Source organism: Babylonia areolata, chromosome 9 (genome assembly GCF_041734735.1).
Source record: "Babylonia areolata isolate BAREFJ2019XMU chromosome 9, ASM4173473v1, whole genome shotgun sequence".
In the NCBI taxonomy this organism is placed as follows: Eukaryota; Metazoa; Mollusca; class Gastropoda; order Neogastropoda; family Buccinidae; genus Babylonia; species Babylonia areolata.
Window position 1 is genome coordinate 38,264,617 of NC_134884.1, and position 27,746 is coordinate 38,292,362.

Sequence of the window (27,746 nt, forward strand, 5' to 3'; positions counted from 1 at the left end):
GCCGGGAAGTAGTGTACAACCGGAAAGCGTTTTGGCTGTCTCCCGGGCACATTCAATACAATGAACTGAATCTCGTTGTATCTATCGAGTAAGTGGAGTTAACATCTTTTTTCACTGGACTGGTGATATTTTAAGCAACCATGTAAATATCTAGAATGATATTTTTGTAATTGATTTTCAATCAGTCGACCAAATTGCCCGATTGAAAGTTGAATGTCCCTGCCTGACAGCCTCGTTTGAATGTTTCAAAGAGATGTTTCAAAGAGAAAGCTTGTCAAGCACTTGCAGGTTGCGTGCACTTTGTTTCGTTTGTGCATTTCTGATTAGTGTATTGTAGACCAAAAAGACAATTGGCCGATTGAAAGGCTTGATGAGCAATCGGCTTGCCGGTTAAATGATAACAACAATACAACTGCAGAAAGCACCATCAAACATTCGAAGAAAGGCTATGGCTGGAATTTCAGTTCAGTTCATGTCAGGTGCTTTATAACAAATACTGTGTTAGTTTGTAATGATGTTAATCAAATTTACAATATCCATTTCAGTCCACACTAAATTGGTTTGTATTGATGCTTAACAGATTTAGATATCCATTTCAATCCAGTTTAACTGGGCTTCATAACTTGCCCCTGAAATGATGAATGCACATTAGGTGATTAACAGTAACTGTACACACACACACACACACACACCCTAGCTCTCGTTTTCTCTCCCTTTATCTTACACACATAGGTGACACACATACAGTCTCGTTTTATTGCCCTCAAAGTCATAGAATGAGAATCATGTTTATGTTCCAGAGCTTTTGCAGGAAGTCTTGTGTTTAGTACATTGAAACATGGAATAACATGCCTTTTTTTTTTATCCCACAGCAAGCTCATAATTGATTTATCAGTTGATGGAACTTGTGAACCCAAAATCCAAATCTTTCTCACACAAATGAATGCACAAACGTTTACCAAGTATTACCACAAATAAATCCTGTCAGTATAGTATCTGTTGAACATCATCATGTGTTTGCATGAACACAATACACATGCAGCACACATAGTGATGATACTCAGTTTACTAAAAAGAAAACTGAAAACTGGTATCTGGCATTGATAGTAACGGTGTTATTAATACCAGCAAGCAGCAGTAAAACTGAACATTTAGAAAATGATTCATATTTAAAATTACTATCTAGTATCTTGTTTTCTTTTGCAGATTTATCTGAGTGAAATATGCATCTGTACAACCTGACCTTGCAACGATCGACGGGGATCGTAGCTGCGGTGCACGGCAACTTCTCAGGGTCTAAGCTGCAGGAGATAGTGGTGTCACGAGGCAAGGTGCTGGAGTTGTTGCGCCATGACCCCAACACCGGAAAGATTTACCCAGTCCTCTCCATCGAGGTGTTCGGAGTCGTCCGTTCCCTCATGCCCTTCAGGCTTACTGGAGGAACCAAAGGTAGCGTGCATGACCTTCCTGAATATATTATTTTTATAGGGTTTTTTGTTTGTTGGTTGGTTGTTTTGTTGTTTTTTTTAAACAAATTCTGACAATGTGATGATTGCAAGATTGCATAAGCACAGAATCAGTTACAGCTTAGTATATTGTTAGGGATTGCCACAAGATTATATAAAAGTGAAAGTCCTTGCATGTAAACTGGAAGTTGTAACCCCACCACCACCACCCTAACACATACACTCCTACCTCCTCTGTTCCTGGCTTAACATACATCTGGTAGAAGACTCCTTTCTACTCAGTAATAATTTGCTAACTGACCACATGATATGCGCATGGAAAAGGGGGTTGCATCTTGTGCAAAAAAAAATGTGATGGAGAAGGATCTCTTTTGTCTGATGATTGATTTGAAAACAAAGGTGATTGACAATGACAGTGATGAAACTGACAGCTCATTTGATGGCAATTCAGTCCGTCCATCAAATCAGACAGTGTTTTTGAACAAGTGGCTATGACTGACAGAATACGTGCAGTGAGCATTAGAAGAGGGAGAGGAGTGATATAAGACAATAGGTTGAATGCCAGCCAGAGGTCATCACGGGGGCATGGCTTTTGGGACGAGTGTTCTCACATATCAGAGCAGACTGTAGGAAACGCCAATGCTTCACGATTTTCACAAAACACAGGGTTGAACCTGCACTGGATGTGAAACACGTGCTTTCTTTTTTTAACGCTTTTTATTTTTTCGCTGAATTGGCTGGATGACATTGGAAGAGGTGGCAAGCCAGATGCACAGCAGTCATCGCCCCACATGCAACTTGAAGGGAGTGAATGTCATCAAAGAACTTCATCCTCTCACTTGCGAACACTCTTTGCTGTCAGAAAGCTTTCCAGCTCAGTTTTTGAGACCATGATTGACCGTTTACATTGACATTACCCACCTTTGTCATTGTTAGGACAGTGATTTACTTACATGTCTGCACGAGCTATGATTTGTTTTTATAAACTTATAGCCTGTTTTGATTTTTTCTACGGGTATAATCTGACAATAGGCATGCTATTTCTGGCTGTATTTTGTTTCTTTTCGTTATGGATGTCATTATGTAGAGGTGGAAATAGACTTTTTGTTGCACAAAAATTATTATCTTGACTTTACATGCCTTAACAGTTACCTACAATCAGCCTAATTGGGGGAGAGAAAAAAAGCCCAGAAGCAAAATCTACACTCAATTTCCTTCACAGAAATGTTTACTTTCTTTCTGTATCGCCCATCACTTTTGTGTTAGAATTTTTTGTGATTTATTATCCCAGAATCCTCAAAATTCGCTGGCAAGGGGAGAGCACTTTTTTACATAATTCTCTGGCGCTGAACTGGTTAAAGGGGTTAACAATTGTTAAGATCAGGGGAGGGATGTGAAGGGGAACCACCCCCTTGGAACCCCCACCCTCTCCTTCCACCCAGCAGAAAAGATTTACATTAATTACCAGGTCATAATATCCCCCATAGTTTATGGCATTGTGTTTTCTTCCAGATTATGTGGTGGTGGGATCAGACTCTGGGCGCATTGTGATTCTGGAGTACATCCCGTCCAAGAACCAGTTTGAGAAAGTGCATCAGGAGACCTTTGGCAAGAGTGGCTGCCGGCGCATTGTCCCCGGCCAGTATCTGGCTGTGGATCCCAAGGGCAGAGCTGTCATGATTGGTAGGTTATCATTGTGTATTGTGTGATTATGAAGCAGTAGGTTGTTCAATGTTTGTCATTGTAAAGCAGTAGATTGTCACTGTGTGGGATTGTAAAGCAGTAAGATGTTTATCATTGTGTGGGGGGTTGTAAAGTAGCAGGTTGTTTGTCATTGTGTCCTGTGGGCTTGTAAAGCTCTTGGTTGTTTGTTGTGTCCTATGGAATTGTAAAGCAATATGTTGTTTGTTGTTGTGTTCCGTGGGTTTGAAAAGCAGTAAGTTTGTCATTGTGTCTTGTGAGTTTTTAAAGCTGTTGTCCTGTAGGTTTGTACAGTAGTAGGTAGTTAATAATGAGTCGCATAGGTTTGTAAGACAATTGTTTGTCATTGTGTGTGGGTTTGTAAAGTAGCGAGTTGTCATTGTGCTTTGGTTTGTAAAGCAGTGGGTTGTTTGTCACTGTGTCTCATGGGATTGCAAAGCAGTAGGTTGTCATCGTTTCTTGTCGGTTTGTAAAGCTTTAGGATGTTTGCCATTGTATGGGACTGTTAAGCAGCAGGTTGTCATTGATTATGTATGGCATTGTAAACCAGCTGTTATGTTGGATATAAGAAGTACTATGACAGGTGGGGGTTTTTGGTGTTTGAAGTGACAGTGGACAAGGTTGAGTTGCTGTATGAAAAAGTTCAAAACCCATTATGTTGTTGAATATTTTGTATATTTGCAGTCTTTTTTTAAGTCTTTGAAAAAAGAAAAGGAATTTGAAGTGACAGTGGACAACGTTGAGTTACTGCATGAAAATGTTTTGTTGTGGTATGATGGGGTCTCTTACACCACTCAGTATATTATTATTAATGTCAGTTAATGTCAACAAAAAATTAGTTTAATACATATTTGAAAAAACAAAAAAACCCAGTATTTTGTACGCTTTCATTATTCATTCAAAAGCATGTTCTGAATTTTCTTTCATGGAATGAATAATTTATACCAATAGTTGAGGGTTTTTTTTTTATAAATGAAAAATTTGAGGTCAGTGTTGCAAGAAACATGATTGGGAAAAAAAAGAATAAATGTTATGAATACAAAGTGAAACAACAGGTTGCATGAATATGCAGTGAAACACCAGGTTTGTTGTATATTTTGAGATTCTTCTGTGTCATCAGGTGCAGTTGAAAAGCAGAAGCTGGTGTACATTCTGAATCGTGACGCACAAGCTCGCCTGACCATATCCTCGCCTCTGGAGGCTCACAAATCGAATACTCTGGTTTATCACATGATTGGCATTGACGTTGGTTTTGAAAACCCTCACTTCACATGTCTGGAGATTGATTATGAGGTACAGCAAGTTATATTATACATATTTAGTATATTTTACAGGAAAGTTTTGGATTGATTTATGTTATATAATATGTGTATCAGTGCATGTAGATGAACATTAGGGATATTTATTTCTGAAGTTTATGATGCTTAAAATAACATGAAAGAAAAGAAGTGTGTCAGTACACAGTGGCTTGCATTCTCTAATTGTATCTGTCTGTCACAGTCGATCTCTTATTTTCAATTTCTGAGCATCAGACTCTCTCTGTCTTTGTCTCTCTATTTCCCTCTTTCTGTTACTTTGAACAAAAAACTGTCTTGTTCAGTTTAATCATACTTTGAATAAATTTGTCTTGTACAGTCTGATTACTGTTTTTAAGTAAACCAGCATTAATGAAAGTTTTATTGTTTTTTACCTAAAGACATTGAACACAGCTATGTGTTATCTGTTTATGTTTGAAAGAGAGGGGAGGTGTTGTTTTTTTTAATATATATATATATTAACATCATCGTTGGTTTCATTGTGTAAGTGTTCAATGTCTGTTGGTTTTATGTTTCGTCAGGAAGCGGATTCTGATCCAAGTGGAGAGGCAGCCCAGAAGACCCAGCAGTTGTTGACCTATTACGAGCTGGACCTGGGTCTCAACCATGTCGTGCGCAAATACTCTGAACAGTTGGAGGAGCATGCCAACTTTTTGATATCAGGTAATGGGTGGGCCAGATACATTGGAGATAAAGTTGTTTTAGAAGGCAGGTAACCACTTTTTTGTGTGACATTGTGTTTACTCTTCTAATTCTGTTCATGTGTTTGCCTCAAAGAAATAGGTTTGATTTAAATGAGAGTAAAAAAAACAAAAAAACTGGTATATTTCATGCTCTTAACAAAAGAACAATACTCAAAGAAGTCATTTGTGTTATTACTCTTGTTTCATCCATAAGGGAAAGTGTAGTCTTCGTTTGTGAGGAAGTTTAGTGGAGAGGAAGGGTGGGGGGGGTGGGGTTAGTCTGCTTTCCGCAGTTTACTTTCTCTGCCTGAGACTTTCCTGTGCCTGCATATTGACAGTTCATTGTGATGATGAATGTGCAGTGCCTGGTGGGAACGATGGTCCCAGTGGAGTGTTGATTTGCTCGGAGAACTACATTACCTACAAAAACATTGGGGACCAGCCCGACATCCGATGTCCCATTCCACGCAGAAGGGTGGGTAGAGTGTGTGAGCTGTTTGGCATTGGCGGGTAGGATTTCTGAAGTCTTGATTGCAGTATAATACACACTTTCAAGAATATTCTTCGAAAGGTACAGGATGAAAAGGTGTTTCGTGAAAATAAGTAACTGATTCATTGTTTTTGGTAGGTTAATCAAACGCTTTTTTTTTCTACAGTTAAAAAAAAAAAAAAGAAAGTTATTTCAGATGTTTTGGGTAGGTTTGCTTTTTGATGTTGATTTGGTTTTATTTTGTTCTTTGCAGTGGAGTCTAATTAACGTGAACATGAACGGCACAATAAGCTGATGTATTCAAGCAAATGTTACTTTCTTTATCAATGCTTTTCTGTTTCATTTCTTTCCCAAGCAGAACTTAAATTTAATTATCACAGGCAGGTTTCTCTTGTCCTTAGAAACTTCTGTTCTGCAGATTTTACTGTCACTTAAAGAAGAAAAAAGAAAGTGATAAATACTGTGCAGTGTTTGTGACCTCAAATGGATCTTGTTCAGGGTTTGTGGAGATGATGGTTTCCGTGTTTCAACTGAAATCTGTGATTACGTGTTTATTGTTTACTGATCCACAAACCCTTACTGACTGCAGTTCACAGTCTGTTGATCTGTTGATGAAAGGGAACAGATCTCTGTCAAAGCTTGTCATTCTAAAGATAACTTGTTTCTTGAGCATGCACCAGACATGTATTTTGTTGTAATTTCTTACCCTGTAGGCGGGTGATGTTGAAGGGAGAATTGGGAAATGACAATGCAGTGAGTCGGTGGACCAGTGCTTGCTGGTTATTATCTGTACATTTTTCACTGGCAGTCAGCTGTTTTTAATAGTAACTTTTCCGCATACTAGTAACAAATAAATAATGCCAGAACTGTGTACCAGCTGGAAATGTCAGCATTTTGCTTGGCTCTCTCTCACCTACAATGTCATTTGAAAGGTGATTACCTATGACATTTCCCCACCGAATGAATTGCAGAATCCAGTGAGTCCTACTGAGTACAGCTGTAGTAACCTCTCCTTACCTCACACCAATAGAATCACACCGTATGCGCCACACTCTTTATCTTGCCCCACATGTCTCGCATTGCTGAATACAGTGATTTTTATATAGCCAGTACCATGAACATGGCAGTTGAAAAATGGTAGAATTGGTTGTTGATCTTGTACTGGTTCTTTTCACTGAATTTGTGGAGATGATGTTTTCCGTGTTTCACCTGAAATCTGTGATTACACTTTATTGATTGCTGATCCACAAGCCCATACTGAATGCACTGTTATTGTATTCAGGAAATGCAACAAATGCCATGCCTCTTTCTCAGGACAACAAAGTCAATGAAAATTGTTAAGTATCATTCAAATATGTGTAATGAATTGAATAGTATTTCCATTAATCTATGTTTCTGTGAATGTTTGAATAGATTGAACTAAAAGGAAGAATGAGTCATTGACAGAAATGCAGTAAACTGGAGGACCTGTTTGATCAGTTATGTACTGGTTGTTATTTTTACCTGTAAATAATTACCTCATACCAGTAATGAAATAAATCTGCTTGCCTGCTGGCAGTGACATTGGTTTTGGTATTGTAAAGAGAAACAATATGGGCTGGTTCAGGGTTGGTAACACTGTCAATTTTTGCACATCTGGTGCTGGTCCATTGGATCTTGTTATTTTCATTGTGGAGATGATGGTTTCCGTGTTTCAACTGAAATCTTTGATTACACTTTGTTGTTTGCTGATCCACAAGCCCTCACTGACTATAATTCAGTCTTCAGTCTGTTGCTGTATTCATGACATGGAATAGGTATTTGTCAAACCTGGTAGTTCTCCAGATATGAATCATGAAAGGTATGAGAGCACATCTGACATTATTCTTAGAATGCTTAGTTTGCTTTTCCCACAGACTGACTTGGACGATCCTGAGAGAGGCATGATCTTTGTCTGCAGTGCTACCCACAAGACTAAGGTGAGTCTTCTTTGTTCTTTACTGTATGTAGGGAATAAGTCCATCATAAGATGTTTCACACATTTTCATGCAGAAACACATAGTAAGTCAGTAATAGTAAATTGTTGAGAGGGAGTGGAAGTGATTCATTTAAAAGGAATAGTTTCCACACCAAAATGCCAGTTGTGTTGTCGAACAGATGAATTCAACAACAGAAGTATGCATTAAATTTCATTTTAATTACGCATACTTAACCCGTGACCCAACTAGTGCAGACTCCTGCAGGGGTCTGACATTCCTATCCTGTGTAATTTCCTTTTAATCCCTTAGAATTTTTTGCATGCTTTGAAATGATAAATGTTAGCAGTTTTTTTTCTTGTGCTAGGATTTAACAGTATAGCAGTTTTAAGTGTTGTGCACTTTTAATCTTGTTTTGAAAGCTATGAGAGATGGTTTTCTTGGTCAGCTGAGGTATTAACATGGTTTGTGTGTTTTGTGTGCAGTCCATGTTTTTCTTCTTGGTACAAACAGAACAGGGTGACATCTTCAAAGTGACACTGGAAACAGATGAAGATATTGTAAGTGGTTTTGTCTCTGTTTTTCCTTCTCTGCCATCCCCCTTGCCCTCAAATAGTTGAGATCTTTTAATGAACTGCAGCTGGGTAATGTCAAAATGAAACGTAGCTCCCAGATCTGCAGAATTTTCACAGCTGTAAAGATCATCCTTGGAAATATTGCGTTCTTTTCAGATTGTTGATCTCTTCAAATGCAAGTTTCATGTAATAATTTTATATGTGTTCAGTATGTTCGATTTCATTTATCAGGAAATGTGCTAGTTGATGCCCTTGTACAGAATAAGGATTCAAGAGTACTTCCATAAATAAGCATGGTTGTGTTGATTTAAATGTATGTGTGAAGCTTGTGAATGTAGCCAGCCATTGCTATTTCTGTGCATTCTTCTGCCAAGTATTTCATTTCAGATTATGCTCCGTCGTATCATTAAATCATCTTCTTTTGGCATAACATTTTTGCTGTTCATGCCCATTTTCAAGATTATTAAAAGGATTGAAACTGCTTATTTTTGTCTACCAGTTCTTGTATACCTCATCTATGTCTCCCAGGTGACAGAAATCCGCCTGAAGTACTTTGACACTGTGCCGGTGGCCTCCAGTATGTGTGTGCTCAAGTCAGGGTTCCTCTTCATTGCTGCAGAGTTTGGAAACCAGTTAGTATTTGTGACCTTTTCTTTTCTTTTCTTTTATTGAGAAGGGAGTCGGGCATTTGTTACTGATGATCTCTTTCTGTTTTCACATTTTGGTACGAGGGGTGAGTTGGAAATAATGATAATGATTTTATAGGTATAGTAACTTATCAAATAATTTTGCTCTAAACCCTTTACAATTTCAGAAGTTCCAGCTTAAAAATAGACTTCAGTTTATATTTAAACTATGGCGTCTTTTTAGTGTGCATGCAGTATGTTTATGTGCACATGTGTGTATTTTGATGTTTTAAGTATGTCTGCAGTATATGTGTGTGAGTGTGAAATATGTGAACTGAGTAACTGAGAAATAAGGACTTGATTAATGTTTATTATAAAAATAAAAAAAAAAAAATAATAATAATAATAATATGTTTTGTTTCAGTTACCTGTACCAGATAGTGCAGCTGGGAGAGGATGATGACGAGGTGACTTTCAGTTCTGCCACACCCATTGAGGAGGGAGACACCTTCCTGTTTGCGCCCCGCACTCTCAAAAACCTGGCCCTGGTGGATGAGATGGACAGTCTGTCTCCCATCCTGACTACGCAGGTAAGGGGCAGAGACTTAACCCTTTTCCTCCCAATTAAATCTGCTTGTATTACTGCCCTATGCCTAAAATCCTATTCCTCACAGTTAAGTCTACTTGTACTACCTCCCCTTGCCCAAATGAATTAGGCTGGTGTTGTCTAGTCAGCACTGTTGTGACAGACACATTCCAGTATCATACTCAGAACATTGGGAGATGGAGTGCTAGTTAATTCCATTTCTCAGAAGGTTAAGTCACAGAAAGTGCTTTTGTTTCACAACGTGTGAAGCCAAAAGTACACCACCTTGTGATGGTGTTTTTCTTTTTATCTGTATCTGTTTTTTTGTCGAGGTGGTCAAATAATGATGTTGTAGAGTATGTTTGTGTGAGTGTGTGAACACCTGTCTTTTTTAATAAAATGTCCTTCGGGAAAGACACACCGATTTATTCCATGGAAACAGTGTAGAAAGCCACTTGTGCAGGAGGCTGCCCAATTTATGGAATTGTGGACATGATGCTTTCCGTGTTTCACCTGAAACGTTGTGATTAAAATAAATCATTGTCTGATCCACAGTTCACTTTGATCTTTGGTGTGAAAACGAGAATTGAAAATTTTATTATCATTGTGGCAGGTTTTAAGGTTAGGTTTTTGAAAGACTTCTGTAAATCCCAGGGGTTGGGGGTGGGGTTGATTGATCGACAGTTTATCGTCTTTTTTTTTTTTCATTTAATTATAAACTTCTTGTTGTGGACATAGATTTATCAAGTATTTTGGTATTCTGTCATTATCCAGTTGTGTTTAGAGGATATGACAATTTTCTTTTACAAAATGGTACTCATCAGGAGCAATATCTGATTTAAAAAAAAAAAATGTTGCACAGAATGATATAGGATTGTGGATATGATGTTTTCCGTGTTTCACCTGATAAATTATGATTAGATTGAAATACAACACTGATCCACAATACTCTCACATCATCTTTGAAAATGATAAAGAAAAATGGCATGACCTGATGGGGAAAATGGCAGGTGTGTTAAGATGGTATTGACATTGTGTGTTTGTGTACAAGATGGTGTTGACATTGTGTGTATATATGTGTGTGAACAAGATGGTATTGATGTTGTGTGTATGTGTGTGCAGATTGCTGACCTTGTAAACGAGGACACACCACAGATCTACACGCTGTGTGGTCGTGGGCCTCGCTCCACTCTACGAGTCCTGCGTCATGGTTTGGAGGTCAGATTGTTGCTTTATTTCATTGTTCGTCTACTCTGAAATATAACTTGTTTGTTTTTTCTGTCTTTTTATTTATTTATTTATTTTGTGTTTTTTTATGGTTTTTTAAGGGTTGAATAACTTATCAATGGTTGGAGGTCAAAAGAATCCGTGACACTGAAAGAACTATTGAGTCTTATAAACTTTAATCATTTGCTAATTTTATACCGTGCTCTCGAAGTCTGCTGATATTGCAGGAGCAGATTTTGCTCAGTGCAAAATTTCCTCTTGCTGCCCAGCATTTCCTGAAAACATTGATTGTGTATTATGTTAGATAATTGTGTGTGTGTGTGTGTGTTTCAGGTGTCCGAGATGGCTGTGTCAGAGCTGCCCGGTAACCCCAATGCTGTGTGGACTGTGAAGAGGCACATAGAAGGTAACGTGTCTATTGTGTCATGTGCTTTTTTGTGTAATTCATCAGTTGGTGTGTCTGTTGTGTAATTTTTTTGGTTTGTGTGATTTCATCAGTTATGTCTGTTGGGTAGTATGTTGGTTGTGACTGTCCTGTGGTTTTGTTGGTTGTGTCATGTGTTTGTGCAATTCGTCAGTTATGTTTGTTGTGTGGTGTGTCTGTATCATGTGTTTGACAGTGTAATTTGTCGGTTATGTCTTGGGTAACATGTTGGTTGGAGCTCTGTGGATAATATGTTGGTTATGAGTGTTGTGTAGGTGTGTCTGTTGTGTCTTGTATTTGATTGTGTAATTTATCAGTTACATCTGTTGGGTAATAAGTTGGTTGCGACTCTGTTGTGTGTTGTGTCATGTTGCATCTGTAGTATGGTGTGTTTGATTGTGGAATTGGTCAGTTGTATTTGTATTTCTCTTCTTTATCACAACAGATTTCTCTGTGTGAAATTCGGGCTGCTCTCCCGAGGGAGAGCGCGTCGCTACACTACAGCACCACCCCGGGTTTTTTTTTGTTTTGTTTGTTTTTTTTCCTGCATGCAGTTTTATTTGTTTTTCCTATTGAAGTGGATTTTTTTTCTACAGAATTTTGCCAGGAACAACCCTTTTGTTGCTGTGGGTTATTTTACGTGCGCTAAGTGCATGCTGCACACGGGATCTCGGTTTATCGTCTCATCCAAATGACTAGCGTCAAGACCACCACTCAAGGTCTAGTGGAGGGGGAGAAAATATCGGCGGCTGAGCCATGATTTGTACCACTGCGCTCACATTCTCTCGCTTCCTAGGCGAGCACGTTACCTCTAGGCCATCGCTCCACGTGTCTGTAGTGTAGTGTGTTTGTGGAATTTGTCAGGTGCATCTGTTGAGTTATATGTTGTTGTGACTCTGTTGTGTGGTGTTTTGGTTGTGTCTGTTGGATGGTGTGTTGACTTGTGTATTGTGTCGGTTGTCTGTTCAGTTATGTTGAAGTTACCTGGTTTGTCCATTGTGTAATGCATCAGTTGAGTAATGTGTTGGTTATGTCTTTTGTGTTGTGTTTCAGTTGTGATGTGTTAGTAAGATAATAGTGTTGGGTATGTCCATTGTGTAATGTGTCAAGTCTGTTATGTAATGTGTCAGTAATATATCTGTTATGTCTGGTAATGTATAAGATGTGCAGTGTGTCAGTATGTCTGTTCTGTAATGTGTTTGTTTTGTTACGTGTCTGGTGAGTAAAGTGTCTGTCTTGTCTGTTGTGTGATGTGTCAGGTGTGTATGTTCTGTAGTGTGTCTGTTTGTTAATGTTTATGTGTTGTCACCAGGTGTGAATGTTCAGAAGTGTGTCGGTTAGATAATATCTGTGTTGCCACTACTTTTTTTTTTCTTTCTGTTTTTTATAACATGTTTTCTTTGTTGTTTTCATCTTCATATTCCATTTTAACCTCTTCACTGCCAGAGCATTTTCTGTTTTCAAGTGATTAGTATTTTTCATATTTTATTTGCGAATCAGCAAAGAAGGAAAGCAGATGCATACATCGTCTTTTAAGTATCGAAGAATACTGAGCAGTGAAGGGGTTAGTTATGGCTGGCACTTATGTGAAGTCTTGGTTATCATTAATCTACAATACACAAAGCCTCAGATACTGGTGTTGCAGATTGATTCATTGTTTGGGATCTGAGAGGTTCTGCTGGACTTGAGAGAGAGTGATTTTTACTTTCTCCACAATATGCCAAATAGGAATGGAAAGAGAATGGAGGAAGAAAGCAGTTTTCCTGTACCATATAATAGAAATATTTTATTTGTATTGTCGCCCTGTATAATCTTACTTAAGAACTGAAAACCTGCCCAGGTGGGGCCAGTTATTTAAAAAAAAAAAAAAAAAAATCCTCATTCACAGCAATGTGCAATGTATCAGTGAATTAACAGTTCTGCCAGTGACTGTTGTGGTTTCTGTCTGTTTCTGATGTGAATAACACATTCAGTTCAAAACCTGTTGTTCAATTGTGACTATGGCAAACTCTGCAGCTTTTCAGATTTTGACTTTGTTATCATTTAAAATAAACTACATGTGATGGGATATTGAAAATGATTTGCTTGAAGTCCAGCGGATTCTCTCATACCAGAGTGCATTGTGGCAGGTAGTGGTAGTGGAATGGCTGTTGTTGAGTTGAAGGCAATACTTAACCCAGGCTGGGTGGAACGGTGGACTCTCCTCACCCCCACACCATGCCTGCTTTCTGTTTCAGGTTGATGTTGGAGCTGCCTCCGCCCGAGGTGAGCCTTGGTTTGATGATCCATGGACTTATATCAGCAACAGCCTCCACTACTGCCTTCTCTCTCTCTCTCTCTCTCTCTCTCTCTCTCCTCTCTCTCTGTCTCCTCTCTCTCTTCCCTCTACCTGTTCCATGGTTTCTTATGACTATGTGTGATTAAGTAAGCTGTCTTTTACCTCAGGTTCAGAATTGTCAAACTTGTGTTTGAAGCTTGTGTGTTTGTATTCAATATAGAATACAGTCTGTGTCATCTGCTTATAAAAGAACAGCTGATAGATAACTCCCTCAGTTGGTACTTCTGAAGTGAAAGGCAGGTTGTGCCCTCTTTGACATTGAAGCTCTTCACCCATAGAACCAGCCAAACTCTAAGCAGTCACAGAAAATTATGAAGGCACAGCCTGTGTTCGTAAAGTGGTACTGAGAAGTGTTGAAGAAATAAAATAATCTTTCCTCTCCCTCCTCCTCTTGCCTTGCTCTCTCCCCCCATCCCCCTCTCTCGCCCTTCCACCTGTTCCTTTTTTGTTCTGAATACATAGGGTTTTGATGGAGGTCGGGTTTTTTTGTTGTTGCTTTTTGCTGTTATGTGTGCATATATGTGTCCGAAGATGGGAGGTTATAATGTCACAGCCTTATTAGCATTACCAGTTCTGAGGATAAACTTAATTTACTGTCTTTCCTGCTTTTTCCTCTCTTTTTTTCAAAGAAATGGGGTTTCTTTTTCTTTCTTTTTTTCTTTTCTTTTCTTTTTAATTTTTTTTTTTTAAAGATGGAGGAAGGGATTTTATATCTGTATTCCTTTTTTTTATTTTTTATTTTTTTTTTTTTTAAGATAAGGAGTTTCTTGTCTACATTTACTTTTTGCTTCTTTTCTTTCTTCTTTTTTTAAAATTTTTTTATTTTTATTTTTTAAATCTTTCTTTCATTTGATAAGACAGAGAAGGAGATGTTGGAAAACAAAAGGCTGTGGCTTTGTGTTGCAGATGAATACGATGCCTACATCATCGTGTCCTTCGTCAACGCCACCCTGGTTCTGTCTATCGGAGAGACTGTGGAGGAAGTGACGGACTCCGGCTTCTTGGGAACCACCCCCACCATCTCCTGCTCCCAGCTGGGAGACGACGCTCTGGTGCAGGTGAGATGTTGTTCACTGGCAGGTCAGACAGCGTCAGTTCCAGACTTCATGTATTTACCTGAGACTGGTTAATGTCTGCAGTTTTGTAGTTGTGTAGCTTACAGGCTGTCTCTTTAACCCTTTCGCTGCCAGGAAAATAAGATTTAAGTGAAATCTATTTGCCAGGGTTTTTTCACAAAAAAAACGGGTATAAATTTTCCAAAAATTCTGTGCTCTTTGTTATTCGAGAAAGACCCATAAAAGTACATATTTTCTGAAAGGTAAATGAATAAAGAATACAAAAAACATGCTGTTTTCCCATTTTATATATTTTTAGTGACATGTTATTGTTTTGAAATCAGTGGGGGTTTTTTTGTCACATTTTCAACTTGTTCATTACAAACATTAGTCAGGTAATTTGCACAAAAACATCATATTTTCTGGACAAATGGATATCTGCAAACACAAAATCATACTAGAACAACCACAATATATTTTTTTTTTTTAAGAGATAGATACACAATACATTGTGACTTCTCCAAGTGATAAGATGGATGTGAGGCCACGCCCCCTCAGTCTCCACCCCCCTCCTCCTCACCCCTCTCACACGGTCACTTGATTCAGTTCTCATCAGACTGCGTTGGCTGCGTGCCAAGAATATCGCACTGCTGCTAATTCGGTCATCTGTCGTCTGCTAACATCTGTACAGCCGGCATCACTCACTGACATTCGCATCTTGGCCACTCTCTTGATTACTCCTTTTATTTTCTATCAGATCGTCCTATAAATGTTCATCTCTATCTTCTCCTTCGAATTTATGCTTCAATTCTTTCTGAGCATCAGCTAAAGAAAGAAATCATGGTTGATTTAGTTCGTCACGATCGCATGTCTTGAGCACGGCGTCAGTCCGACATTTTGTTGAGCGAGCGAGGAGAGAAGTCAGCCAAACACTTGGACAGTGACCCAACCAAAACGTTCAAATAAAGGACTGCTTCATGACGTAGATGGGGTTTCTAGCTATGAATAGAATCTAGAGAGATTCCCCAGGCTAAAGCTACCACTATTTTTGCCAAGGAAGTTAATGCAAACCAGGGAAAAGTCAGAATATTTCGATGACGAGTTATCTCGTCATGCAGGCAGCGAAGCATACATGCTTGCCATGACGAGTTATCTCGTCATGCAGGCAGCCTAGGGGTTAAAATCACGACTATGCATGTGGAAATTATTATTAGCCAGAAACAAAAATTACAAAGCCATTTTATTTTGACTTTAAAAAAAATTCATTTGTGCACTTCAGTATTAAACAAAAACAAAAAACCACCAAAAATTAAATTTAAAAAAAAAAAAGGAAAAGTTTTTGTAACAGAGCATGTTAGTGTAATGATATGAAGATCCTGAACCAACTAGAGATTGAACAGCAGGGGTATTATAACTATTCTTGTTCCTGTTTGATGTTGTGAAAACCCGATTATGATCTAAAGCACACGCACACACACGCAAAGAAAAAAAGAAGTAAGTGGATAGCTCATATTGAAAATTGATTCCTGTGCTCTTTGTAACTTAATGAAGTGTAAAATCTTATGTGGTGTTGTGATACCTCATTATCTTTACAGCTTTTAGATTACTTTTACACATTTTATTTATGGTGACAGATCTACCCAGATGGTATTCGTCACATTCGCGCAGACAAGCGTGTGAATGAATGGCGAACGCCGGGAAAGAAGAACATCACCAAGTGTGCTGTCAATCAGCGGCAAGTGGTCATTGCTCTCACTGGAGGAGAGCTGGTCTACTTTGAGATGGATCCAGTGAGTTCGTTTTTTTCTCCTTTCACCATTGGGGTTCTTTGGGTCATGTTGTTGCAGATTATGATTGTTACAGAATTTGTAGCGTGGGTTCTTTAGGTTGTTTTTGTCCTGGGTAGGTTGTTACAGAATTCTGAGAGTGGGTTCTTTGGGGTTATGTTGTCTCATGTAGATTGTTATTGATATTTAATTGTCAGAAGATAGGTACCTTGTGTGAGCATGTTTTTTTCAAAATTTGCATAAATGCAGAGTAAAGACTGTTTTGTTTTGTTTTTTAAGGCTTTTTTGCTGTTAATATGGACTAGAATGGTAAATATGCAAGTTAGCACTCCTCTCTTACCCTTCCCTGAGTACTTTTAAATCAAATGATAACATGGTTTGTTTGTTTTTGCGCTTAAGAAAGCTAAGGTAAAGTATGTGATGTGATGTTGACTTTACAGATAGGACAGTAACCTGATTCTGTTTTACGCTATAGAAAGCTAAGATAAAATAAAGCGTGTGTGTGTGTGATGTTTACAGACAGGTCAGCTGAATGAGTACACAGAGCGAAAGGAGATGTCATCAGACGTGGTGTGCATGGCTCTGGGCCGTGTGCCGGCAGGTGAGCAGAGGAGTCGTTTTCTGGCTGTGGGTCTGGCCGATGACACAGTCCGCATCATCTCCTTGGACCCCAATGTAAGGGTTGTTTTTGTCTGTCAGCGTCTTTGTGATGTATTTTTGGCATGTGGTATGATTTTCCATTGTGGCTGTTTCTTTCTGTCAGCATCTTTGGGATATCTTTGGGCATATGGTATGGTATACTTTTGTTGTTTTGAAAAATAAAAGCTGCATTCAAAAGTTAATCACTTTTGGATGTTGGTCCTTTAAACTAAGACCAGACAGAGAGGTCTTTAAAACGTGAACAGGTGTTGGATACTGTTGGGTAGCTCAGTGAGAAAAGCTGTCTGTTATTAATGGTGTTTATAGTTACTAAACAGTAGATCACCCAGCATTTGTCAATATTAATTTAATTTCATACATTGCTTACTCAGTGCTGTGGCTGTTTAAATTGTGCAGCGTCATATACCTTGCAGGACAGCAAACAAGTAGAACTGTACTGCAAGGAAAAAATATTCCTGTTGTATCTATACTTCTGCCGGTTCTTAGATGTTGATAAGTAACTGTGTTTTTGCAGGATTGTCTGTCACCACTCAGTATGCAGGCCTTGCCAGCATCATCAGAGTCCTTGTGCATCATTGAAATGGGAGGAACGGAAGCCAAGGAGGAAACCGGGGAGGCAGGAACGACAGGAGGACTCTATCTCAACATCGGTTTGCAGGTAATAGGGAGGGGAAGGGGAAGTGGGAGGGAAACGTGTGGTGGAGAAATAGGTATTTGTGGGAAGTAGGAACAAAAGTCTGTTTGTTGTGGGTTTGGGGTTTGTTTTTGTTTTTTGTAACATTTGCTGAGATATTTGCTGATGGATGTCGCCTGTTCCTCTATCAGGCACATTCTTGCTGGCTTTATATAACGTTTAATATCATATATCAGTTTGTATCTACTGATTGTTGCTAAATACAACTTAAGCTTTGTCAGGTATTTCAGACAACGTGTTAGCAAAAAATGTTCCTGATTTATTGGGGCAACTTGGCATGATTCAGAGTCAGAAATAGGAAAATGGTGAATCCTTTGAATGAATACTTCTGTCTCACAGAAAGCACTGTTTCATTAAATCTCAGTGAGAAGCTCAGATTGACTAAAGTGGATAGTTTAAAATTGGGATGTCAGCAACTTATCTGAAATCATGTAAGTCATTTATGAAGTTAGGGATGTTCCTCATCACCACAGAGGAGACTTACATTAGATATTGGATAGTCTTCCTCAAGCAAGGAGGGTTGGCTTTTTTGTCATTTGATAGTTTTCGCAGGAAAGGAGTATTAGTTAGCTTTTAGTCGTTTTATAGTTTTCACAAGCCAGGAGAAATAGCTTTTTGTCATAGGACAGTTTTTGCAGGAAAGGAGAATTAGTTTTGTGAGTCTCATAGCTTATCTTTAGTTTCACAGTCATTTGTTATGGACCAACTGTATCCTATTTAGTCATTAGCTGGTTTTAAGTCCTGGTGTCAAGTTTTAATGGGATGCTTTCCATGTCGTTGTAGTTCTTTTGTTGGGTATGTTGTGGTCAGAACTTCATAGATGATTTTATTAAATTCTTGCATTTTAGGTGCCCCCACACCCTCAGGCAACCTTCTTCGCAACTTGTTTTCTTTGAGGAAATAGGCCAGATGCATGCTGTAAACCTTGACTTGTAAATGAGCAGTGAAAATAATGTCCATTCTTTTCATGTGTCCCTAGAATGGTGTGTTGCTGCGGACTGTGTTGGACACAGTGACTGGGGATCTGTCTGACACTCGCACACGTTACCTGGGTTCCCGGCCCGTCAAGCTGTTCCGCATCTCCATGCAAGGCTCTGAAGCTGTAAGTATTGCAGCAATTTAGTTTATGATATGTACCCCACTCACCTCTCTCCTTTTCATTTTGTGTATGTTTAAAATCCTTTCCTCCCATTATGCTTATTGGTGTGCCTGATTTGACACTCTTTTCTGTGAAGCATGGTGTGTTTTACCATTGATGATATGCTCACTATTTGAAGATTTGCACAGTATTGATAGCCTAAAATCTCATCTTTAGAGCTACAGATGTCACGAAAGAACTGGGGTGTGGGGGGGTTGTAAATTGTGAGTTTATTGAACATGCAGCTTTGCTAATTCTTTTACATTAAACCCTCTGATTCTCATTTAGATATTGTGGCAGATTGTTGTGACTGCTAATGTGTGTGCAGGTTCTGGCCATGTCCAGTCGTACCTGGCTCAGCTACACCTACCAGTCCCGCTTCCACCTCACTCCCCTGTCTTACGAAACCCTGGAGTATGCCTCGGGCTTTGCCTCTGAGCAGTGCCCAGAAGGTATTGTCGCCATCTCCACCAACACGCTGAGGTAAGCACCCTGTGGGTAAGAACTTAATTTGGAGGTTATCGGCCATAGATACTTTCGTTTTCTCCGCATAGGCAGATAGTAGTTTGCACAGGACAGGAATGTCAGACCCCTGCCGGAGTCTGCACTAGTGGGTCATGGTAAGTATGTTACTTAAACATAATTTTAGGAAGAAAATTTCCTTTGTATACTGTATTCAGTTGAACAGCCAGACCTGTCAGCTGCTAATTTTGAGCTACAACTCCTATTCCACAAGCCCACTGATGGCTGACATGGATCACCAGATCTTTATCATGCATATTAATAAACGTGAATGGGGTTCAGGTGCAAGCAGTTCAACACATCTGCCAGGCACCACAACTCAGATTGGAATCTAGGATCCTCAGATTGAAAGCCCTATTTGAACCACTTGGTTGTAGCATTTAGTTTTTTGTTCTGATGGTCTCATGTGATCAGCTGAACTATTAGCAACAAAAAATAAAAAGATGTTACTGGAGAAATATGATGGCCAGTCATGTCCGACTGACCATCAGAACAGCAGTGGAGGCATCTGCTGTCCTGATTATCTATGTGAGAATTTTATTATTGAGTGTGTTGCCAAAGTTACATCCTCACTCCCCTCAGCCAAGAGGGCTTTAGGACAGTTTGTGTTCAGATGGTCCTCAAAGGCCAACTAGTCCCTAAGGCTGCAGCACAAAAAGCCATTCAAATCTTGCCTTCTAATTTGAGAGTCATAGTTCTTCACAAAAGACTCAGCTGTAAATGAATTCTAATTGCAGAGGTGAAACCATTTATCATATAGCTCTCAGTTTGCTATAGGGTCAACTGTTGTAAGCTTTTGTCAATCTCTGATACAAGTCGTAGTTCTTCACAAGAGACTAAGCTGTGAATGAATTCTAATTGAAGTGGAGAAACTATTGATTATACAGCTGTCAGTTTGCTGTTGGGCCAACTGTTGTAAGCTATTGCCAATCTCAAATATAAGCTGATTGTTGAGACCTGCTGTTTGGAGAAGTAGTTGACACTGTGCATTATGTTTGTGACAACAGGATTCTGGCTCTGGAGAAGCTGGGGGCGGTGTTCAACCAGGTGTCCTGGCCCCTGCAGTACACCCCTCGCCGCTTCATCATCCACCCTGAGTCCTCCAACCTCATCGTCATAGAGACAGACCACAACGCCTACACTGACGAGACTAAACAGCAGCGTAAGCAGCAGATGGCTGAGGTGAGTCGTCTTTCTGTGTTGAATTGGTTTGTCCCACCCCACCCCCCTATCCCCCTTGCCTTCATTGATCCATCCTCATGCCCCCACTTTGCTCTTTTCGAAACAAAAGCAAACCAGTCATAGAAAGGAGTAAGAGAAGTGTAAATTACAGTGATTGTTGCATTTGTTGATGCAAAAAATATGACAGATAAAAAAAAAAAGTAACTGTGATAAACAGTGTTAGTTGAGACAATAACAGATGTCAAAATGTATTTACTGCAGTCGAATGACTGAGGTTGTTGTCTTGTCATAAATTGAGAAACACAGGTTAATCAAATAATTCATAAAGAGGTGCTGCCCTCTGGGGTGGATTTTGGCTGTGGTTGATGATAAAGGAAATAATTGAAACAGATGAAAAGAAATCTTTATCAGCTTTTAAGGGGGGGGGAAGTCTAAATAGTCTAATTTTTGGGTGTGGTTGATGCTGCTGCAGGAGATGATTGAAGCAGCCCAGGAAGATGAGCAGGAGCTGGCAGCGGAAATGGCAGCCCAGTTTCTGAACGAGGACCGTCCGGAGAGTGTGTATGGTGCTCCCAAAGCTGGTGCCGGCCAGTGGGCATCTGTGATCCGTATCCTCAACCCCATCAATGGCCAGACCCTGCAGAAAATCCCTCTGGAACAGAATGAGGCTGCTCACAGGTCAGTTTGGTTTCCTGGTGTTCTTGGCAGCAAGTGTTACAATTTTGTTTACATGGAAGTGTTGTATTATGATGGTGATGTTTTAGGGAAACCCTTGACTAGTATAATTTTAAAAACGGAGCTTAGTGGATTTGAAAACAATTGAAAAAAAACCCCAAAAAAGAACAATGTATCCACCAATCTTTTGTCAGCAGTCAAGTGGACAACTATTCTTAATTTTTAACAAATAGTAAAGAGTGGTAACTCGCTGCATTCACAAGGCACACAACCCCGAGTCATTGCCGCCTACGCCACCGACCCACAGTGTAAGCGGCACTGACTTGGGGTTGTGTGCCTTGTGAATGGAGAGAGTTATCACTCTTTACTATTTGTTAATTATTTCATCTCCATGCCTAATTGTTTTTTCATATTCTTAATTTTTAGTCTAGTCTGGAAAAAAGTATGGAATTTATTTTAGTCACATCTGTTGAAACCCTTGTGATGAATTGTAAATAGTCTACATACAAGTAGATACATCCAGCTTGATCCTTGAAAAAGATCTATAGACTGAAAGTTTGAATTTTACTGTATTATTGCAGTGTTTCTTTGTGTGTATGTGAGCGTGCAAATGTCACTTGTCAATTGACAAAAGATTTGGGTACCCTCTCCCCATTTCAGCATTGCCCTGGTGAAGTTTGCCAGCAAGCCGGACGAGCAGTACGTGGTGGTGGGTGTGTCCCGGGACCTGGTGCTGGCCCCGCGCTCCCTGAGCGGAGGGGTGCTGCAGACGTACCGGGTGGTGGATGGAGGCGCCAAACTGGAGCACATGCATAGCACTCCTGTGGAGGACGTGCCAGGGGCCATCGCAGGGTTCCAGGGTCGAGCCCTCATCGGCGTGGGTCGCTTCCTGCGTGTCTATGATCTGGGCAAGAAGAAACTGCTGCGCAAGTGTGAGAACAAGGTGGGGCTTTGGCGTTGTGTTGTGTTGTGCGGTTTGTTTGTGTATGTGTGAATGAAGGTGGTGCAGTTTGGGGGTTAGTGTTTTTTGTGTGTGTGTGAATGAGGTGGGGTTTTGGGAGTGGTTGTGTGTTTTTATTGTGTGTGAATGAAGTGGGGTTTCAGGCCTTGTGTTTTTGTTCTGTGTGTGAATGAGATGAGTGTTTTGGGAGGGTGAGTGTGTGGAGTTTTTTTGTGTGTGAATGAAATGGAGTTTGGGTGGGGTCATGTTTTTTGAGTGAACAAGGTAGGTTTGGGTTTAAATGTTAAGTGTTTCTTTATGGGGAGAGGTGGGGTGGGGTGATTGTGAAGTTTGTTGCTGTTGCGTGGGTCACCAACCTTGTGACAATGATGACATTTGTGTTTTCAGCACATCCCCAACTTTGTGACGACAATCCACACAATGGGCCAGCGGGTGGTGGTGGGGGACATCCAAGACAGCTTCCACTTTGTGCGCTACCGTCGCCAAGAGAACCAGCTGATTGTGTTCGCTGACGACACCAACCCTCGCTGGATCACCTGCTCCACCCTACTAGACTACAACACTGTGGCTGGGGCCGACAAGTTTGGCAACGTCTCTGTGGTATGTGGACATCTTTCTCATTATAGGCGTTGTACTTTTAATTATCTGTTGCTTTGGGGTTGAGTTGAAAGTCAGCAGTTTTGGTAACATTTATGTATGTGGACCTCTTTTACATCTGTAGAGTTGAGTTTAATGATGAGTTAGCTGATGTCCTTTAAGGTGAAGTTGTTCAGAGCTTGGGTTTTAGTTCAGTGAAGATTTCTGTGTTATAGGAGGGTGAGGCCAGAACATCTTCACATCGCCAGGTTCTGGTTTTGGGTTATCTATTTTTGCTAGAGTCCTGCGAATTTCCTTTTCAGAATAAATAGAGATTAGCAACAAAGTCTTTCGACAAGTGAATGTTACTGATAAAAAAAATTTTAAAAATTGGGAGCCAGTGAATTAGTTACTTACAACTCCTCCTCCGCTGATCTTTGTTGCTTTTGCCTATCTTGTGCTGTCTTAGCTAGCTTCACCCAGGTATGGCCATGCTGCTTCAGATATTTTTCAACTGTTCTGTGCCTTGTCTCCCTTGGTCTGCCTGTGCCTTTTTGTCCTATCTGGTGTCCAGCAAAGGGTTACTCTTGTGAAAGAGTTATCGTCCTTGAAATGTTCTGGTTTCAGAAAGCCCAAGCAGTTGACTAGTGACTTACAAAGTCAGTCGGTTGGTTCTTTATCTTTGGGAAATTTGCATTGTGTGTTTTTCTTAATCTATTTGTTGTGTAATGTTTCACTGTTTTGCTCTTTGAAACAATTTCAACTTATTTGCCATTGCATGTGGAGAAGTTAGCTATGATTGGAGTTGTACATAATTGAAGTTGACAATGATGGGCTAAGCTGGACAAGTATCCATTGCAAACTAAATAACATTCGCTATATAGAAACTGGAAAAGTATGGGTGACTGTGACAATGTAAGACTGTACCTCAGGAAGTTGACTGGTCCAGGTTTAGCTGTTGTAAAGATATTGTCTTTGTGTCATATTTTTTCATTGTGCAAGGACTTAAATTTTGAAAATGAGCAGGTCGGTTTTAAAGATTGCAGAGACTAAGATTCTGTTGAATAGCTGTCGCATCAGTTTCTTTATGGGTGTTGGAACTGGTCTGCATGTGTATTTCACAAAGAAGTATATATCTACTTACAATAAAGAGTATTGTGTTATTGTTTGTTTGTTTTTCCAGATCCGCCTGCCACCTGAAGTGTCGGATGAGGTGGATGAAGACCCTACTGGCAACAAGGCTCTGTGGGACAGAGGAGTGCTCAGCGGGGCATCACAAAAGGTCTGGTACAGTTTGCTTCTGTTATTTTTCTTCTTTTATTATTAGTATTATTTATACTTATATAACCTATCATTGTTCAGAGACCATAAAAGTACTTTACAAACACGTAATCATTTACGCAACAGGCTGCCTACATGGATAGAGCTGACTGACAGCTGCCTTTAGGCACTCATCATTCGATACCATTGTCATTCAGTCAAGCTTCAGTTGTGTGCAAATACACGCAAGTTTATAATATATATCCTTTCTGTGGACAAGAGAGCCATTTTAAACAAAAATTAAATAGAAAAAAAAGACAATCATTTCTCCTTCTCTTCATCCGTCTCTCAGGTGTAAGGTCCTGACACCCAGGAAAAATTGTTCTCTGGTAGAAGTGACTGCTGAGCATTGTTTTGAAAATTATGATACAAGTGTGTTGTGGTAAGCAGTGTTGTGTGGTTTGGTGGTGGCAGGTGGAGATTGTGGCCAACTTCCACGTGGGAGAGCTGGTGTCGTCCCTGCAGAAAGCGACCCTGATTCCTGGAGGCTCGGAGGCCTTGGTCTACACCACTCTGTCTGGAGGCATTGGGATGCTTGTCCCTTTCACTTCCCACGAGGTCAGTATATTGGGGGGATTTTTGTATTGTATTTTTCTTTTATTACAACAGATTCTCTGTGTGAAATTTTGGGCTGCTGTCCCCAGAGAGAGTGTCACTACAGTGAGAGTGCTACCCATTTATTATATTTTGTGTGTGTGTGTTTTCCCCAGTTATCTGTGGTCTCTCAGTTGTGTTGCTGTCTTACTGCTGCTCTACCAAACTCCACAATGCACAGGGACACTCCAAGTTTGTTCTGTCACAGAAAGTTTGCATTACACGCTCAAAGCATGTGTGCAGAGTGGACATGGATGGATGAGTAAGTGAGAGAAAGTTCATTGATTGGTTTGTATTTTTTTGCCAGTTTGCAGTGTTCAGTTGTAATGGTATATGTTTAAGTGTGACCGGATCATTTTTGCCAGTTTGTTTGTGAATCGTTGTAATGATGTATGCCAGTTTGTTCATGATGTATCATTGTAATGGTGTATGATGTGTTGTTTGTGGCAGGATCATGACTTCTTTCAGCACCTGGAGATGTACATGCGTTCAGAGTACCCCTCTCTTTGTGGGCGTGACCACCTGGCATATCGGTCTTACTACTTCCCCCTCAAGGTAAACGTGTTGCCACAGTCACAGTGTCACTGAGTCTGTAAGTTTGTGTGTGTGTGGGAATGGTCCAAGTCACCGAGTCTTTGAGTTGTGTGTGTAATGGTGCACAGTGTCACTGAGTCTCTGAGTTGTGTGTGGTCTCTGATATCTCTGTAGGCGAGGGTTTCCTGCTTGTTATGTAAGAGAGGAGAAGAGAGCGTTTTGTGTTTCATCCAGAAAGAAACCTGTTGTTTTCCTGTGGGGGTGTGATCATTTAACTTTTTTCATTGTAAGTGTTTGTGTGGTTGAATAGAATGTTTGTTTTAATTACACATATTTAACCGTGACCCACTAGTGCAGATTCCAGCAGGGGTCTGATTCCTGTCCTGTGCAAACTGCTACCCACCTATGCAGAGAAAACAAAAGTAGCTACGGCCGATAACCTCCCGAAGTAGGTTACCTCCCCCCTGTTCCTTTTACCTTTTCTCCAGGAGTTTGATTTTGATGAGAACTTGGTTTCGATTTTAATGTCCAGTAGGTAATGTTTTGGGACTAAAAACTATTCTAACCTGTCAGAATAGTTTGTACAACTTACAGACTAATGAAACTTTGGGGGTTCTTTGTGTGATGGAATGGGTAAGCAATAATGGGCAATGTCACATATTTTACAGAGAATTTAAGATTTTTTTTATTTACGTGTGTCTGCAGAATGTGATTGATGGAGACTTGTGTGAGATGTTCAACTCGATGGACAGTGCCAAACAGCGCTCTGTGGCTGAGGAGTTGGAACGTACACCCAGTGAGGTAGGCATGCATTTCACTGAAGTTTATTAAGACATTTTTTATATGAGAAAAGTTACATATAATGTATCACCAGTATATTTTGCTCCTGTGTGAACCCGTTTTTCTTTCGTCTTGGTGTGGAAAAGTTGAATTTTTCTTTGAAAATATTGTGTATTTTCTGTCAGTGCCTGAATGTGGAAATGATGTTTTCCGTGTTTCATCTGAACAATGATTGAAAGCTTTTTCTAGCTACTGATCCACATTGGCATATATTTGAACACTGTTGTGGAGATAGTGTTGGTGGTGGTCACGTCTGTTGAGTTTCCACAGGGGAACTGGCAGTGAAAAGAGGCTGTTGCTGCAATAACCTGTATATGAAGAATAAAAAGTGTTTTGTTTTTGTTTTTTTGTTTTCATTTTATTTATCATATTACTTTGTCTTGCCTACTATGAAGGCATCTGTGGTTAAGCATGTTCACATTACAGTGACTCTTCACTTGAACTGTCAGTGCTTTTTCTATGTAATGCCAGCTGGAACAGAGAACAGTCTGTTGTATCACAGCACATCTGGTGTCTTTCAGGTGTCCAAAAAGCTGGAAGACATCCGCACCAGATATGCTTTCTAACCAGGAAACAAGACTGCAACTCCCCCATCAAAGTCAAATGAAGGCAGCATCCATCATCAGCAAGAGTGCAGAAAGGGTCAGGAAGGAAGGGAGCCAGTGTATGTGACAGGAGGTTGACAGACCAGACACTGCCGTGTTCAGACAGATTGTGTGTGTGTGTGTTTGTATGAATATTTCACAGTGAAGTTGACACTGATAAGCCATATGTGAGTTGCTTGGCCCAGAAATTATACTCTTCAAATCGAAGAGATGTTCGGTTCTGTTTAAAATGTTTGCAGCTGGGCCATGGAATCGGATATTTGTCTGCAAGTGAATAACTACCACTACTGGTAACCAGTGGTTCCTGCTCTGCCTCTCAGTTGTAGCTGGCACAGATTCATGTGGACACCCGTGTTGAATCCTCCTCCCTGTCACCAGAAGCACTCATGGCTCCATTTCCTCAGTGTTGAAAGCTACAGCTGGTTTTCATGATTGGAGAGGGGCACAGGGTATGGGTGGGAGAAAATGTTTTGTCCATTTAGCAAAGCAAACATTTTCAGGGAAAGGAAACAGTTTTGGGAACAAACAAAAACAGTGTGCAAGAATCAGCTGATTTTGTAAAAGCGGTTAACTCCTGGTAGGAGAGTAATGTGAATTTGGTCAGATTTAAATTATAGTGGCCTGTTTGGAGGGGGGCCACATGAGAGTTGCATCTCTCCTGCCTAGCATTGTGCTTGCAGAGAGGGAGGTGGGGAAAGAGAAAATGATGGGCAAATGTGAAAACAAAATTCACTGGGGGAAAAAAAAGAAGATATTTTTACATCTGTACATAATTGTCGCCTCATTAATGTTCTGTTGGAATGATGAATGTTTGTACATTTGAAGAACATGCAGTCATTTTTTTGTTACATGGTTGGTTATTTTGTTTTGTACAACTGGAAATAAAGTTGACTTCATGCCATTTCTTGTTTTCTTTTGTTGTCTTTGTATTTTTCCAAACTGTTCATTTACATGGGTGCAACTCTTTTGTCCTGAGACGGATTTCAGTTTTTGGTTTTTGTCATAAACGGAATGTCTGTTTTCTGAAGAACTAGAGGAAAAAACACATACCCGTTCGTGTAGTCTGTCCAAGAGAGCAACATACCCAATGGCAGAGCCCACCATCCCCACTCCCCAACCTTCCTACACCTCACCCTTCCACACCCCTTGGCAGAGCTGTCAACATCACTGCAGCACTTCCCAGTCCCCTCACCACCCTCCCTCCCCTCCTGTACGT

The 27,746-nt window shown here is 40.0% G+C and overlaps 1 protein-coding gene across 1 annotated transcript; it reads left to right on the forward strand.

Moving 5' to 3' along the window:
• Position 1: 1 nt before the first annotated feature.
• On the forward strand, positions 2 to 27,429 carry LOC143285430 (splicing factor 3B subunit 3-like). The gene is made up of 27 exons (XM_076592694.1): positions 2 to 88; positions 1,207 to 1,449; positions 2,979 to 3,149; positions 4,288 to 4,460; positions 5,005 to 5,146; positions 5,529 to 5,641; positions 7,552 to 7,614; positions 8,097 to 8,171; positions 8,715 to 8,818; positions 9,237 to 9,402; positions 10,521 to 10,616; positions 10,959 to 11,031; positions 14,294 to 14,445; positions 16,077 to 16,232; positions 16,749 to 16,904; positions 17,404 to 17,547; positions 18,563 to 18,685; positions 19,050 to 19,204; positions 20,251 to 20,425; positions 20,898 to 21,103; positions 21,761 to 22,043; positions 22,449 to 22,661; positions 23,821 to 23,919; positions 24,372 to 24,515; positions 25,002 to 25,106; positions 25,791 to 25,886; positions 26,447 to 27,429. The coding sequence occupies exons 2-27, from the start codon at positions 1,224 to 1,226 to the stop codon at positions 26,489 to 26,491; spliced, it is 3,654 nt and encodes a 1,217-aa protein (XP_076448809.1). The 5' UTR covers positions 2 to 88; positions 1,207 to 1,223; the 3' UTR covers positions 26,492 to 27,429.
• The last annotated feature ends 317 nt before the right edge of the window (positions 27,430 to 27,746 follow it).

What these genes read in the sequence shown, in the direction of transcription:
- LOC143285430 (XM_076592694.1), top strand. Translation starts at nt 1,224, where the DNA reads ATGCATCTGTACAACCTGACCTTGCAACGATCGACGGGGATCGTAGCT. An exon ending in AGTTTGGCAACGTCTCTGTG is followed by an intron (nt 22,662 to 23,820) that starts GTATGTGGACAT and finishes TTGTTTTTCCAG; the next exon opens with ATCCGCCTGCCACCTGAAGT. An exon ending in TGGAACGTACACCCAGTGAG is followed by an intron (nt 25,887 to 26,446) that starts GTAGGCATGCAT and finishes GGTGTCTTTCAG; the next exon opens with GTGTCCAAAAAGCTGGAAGA.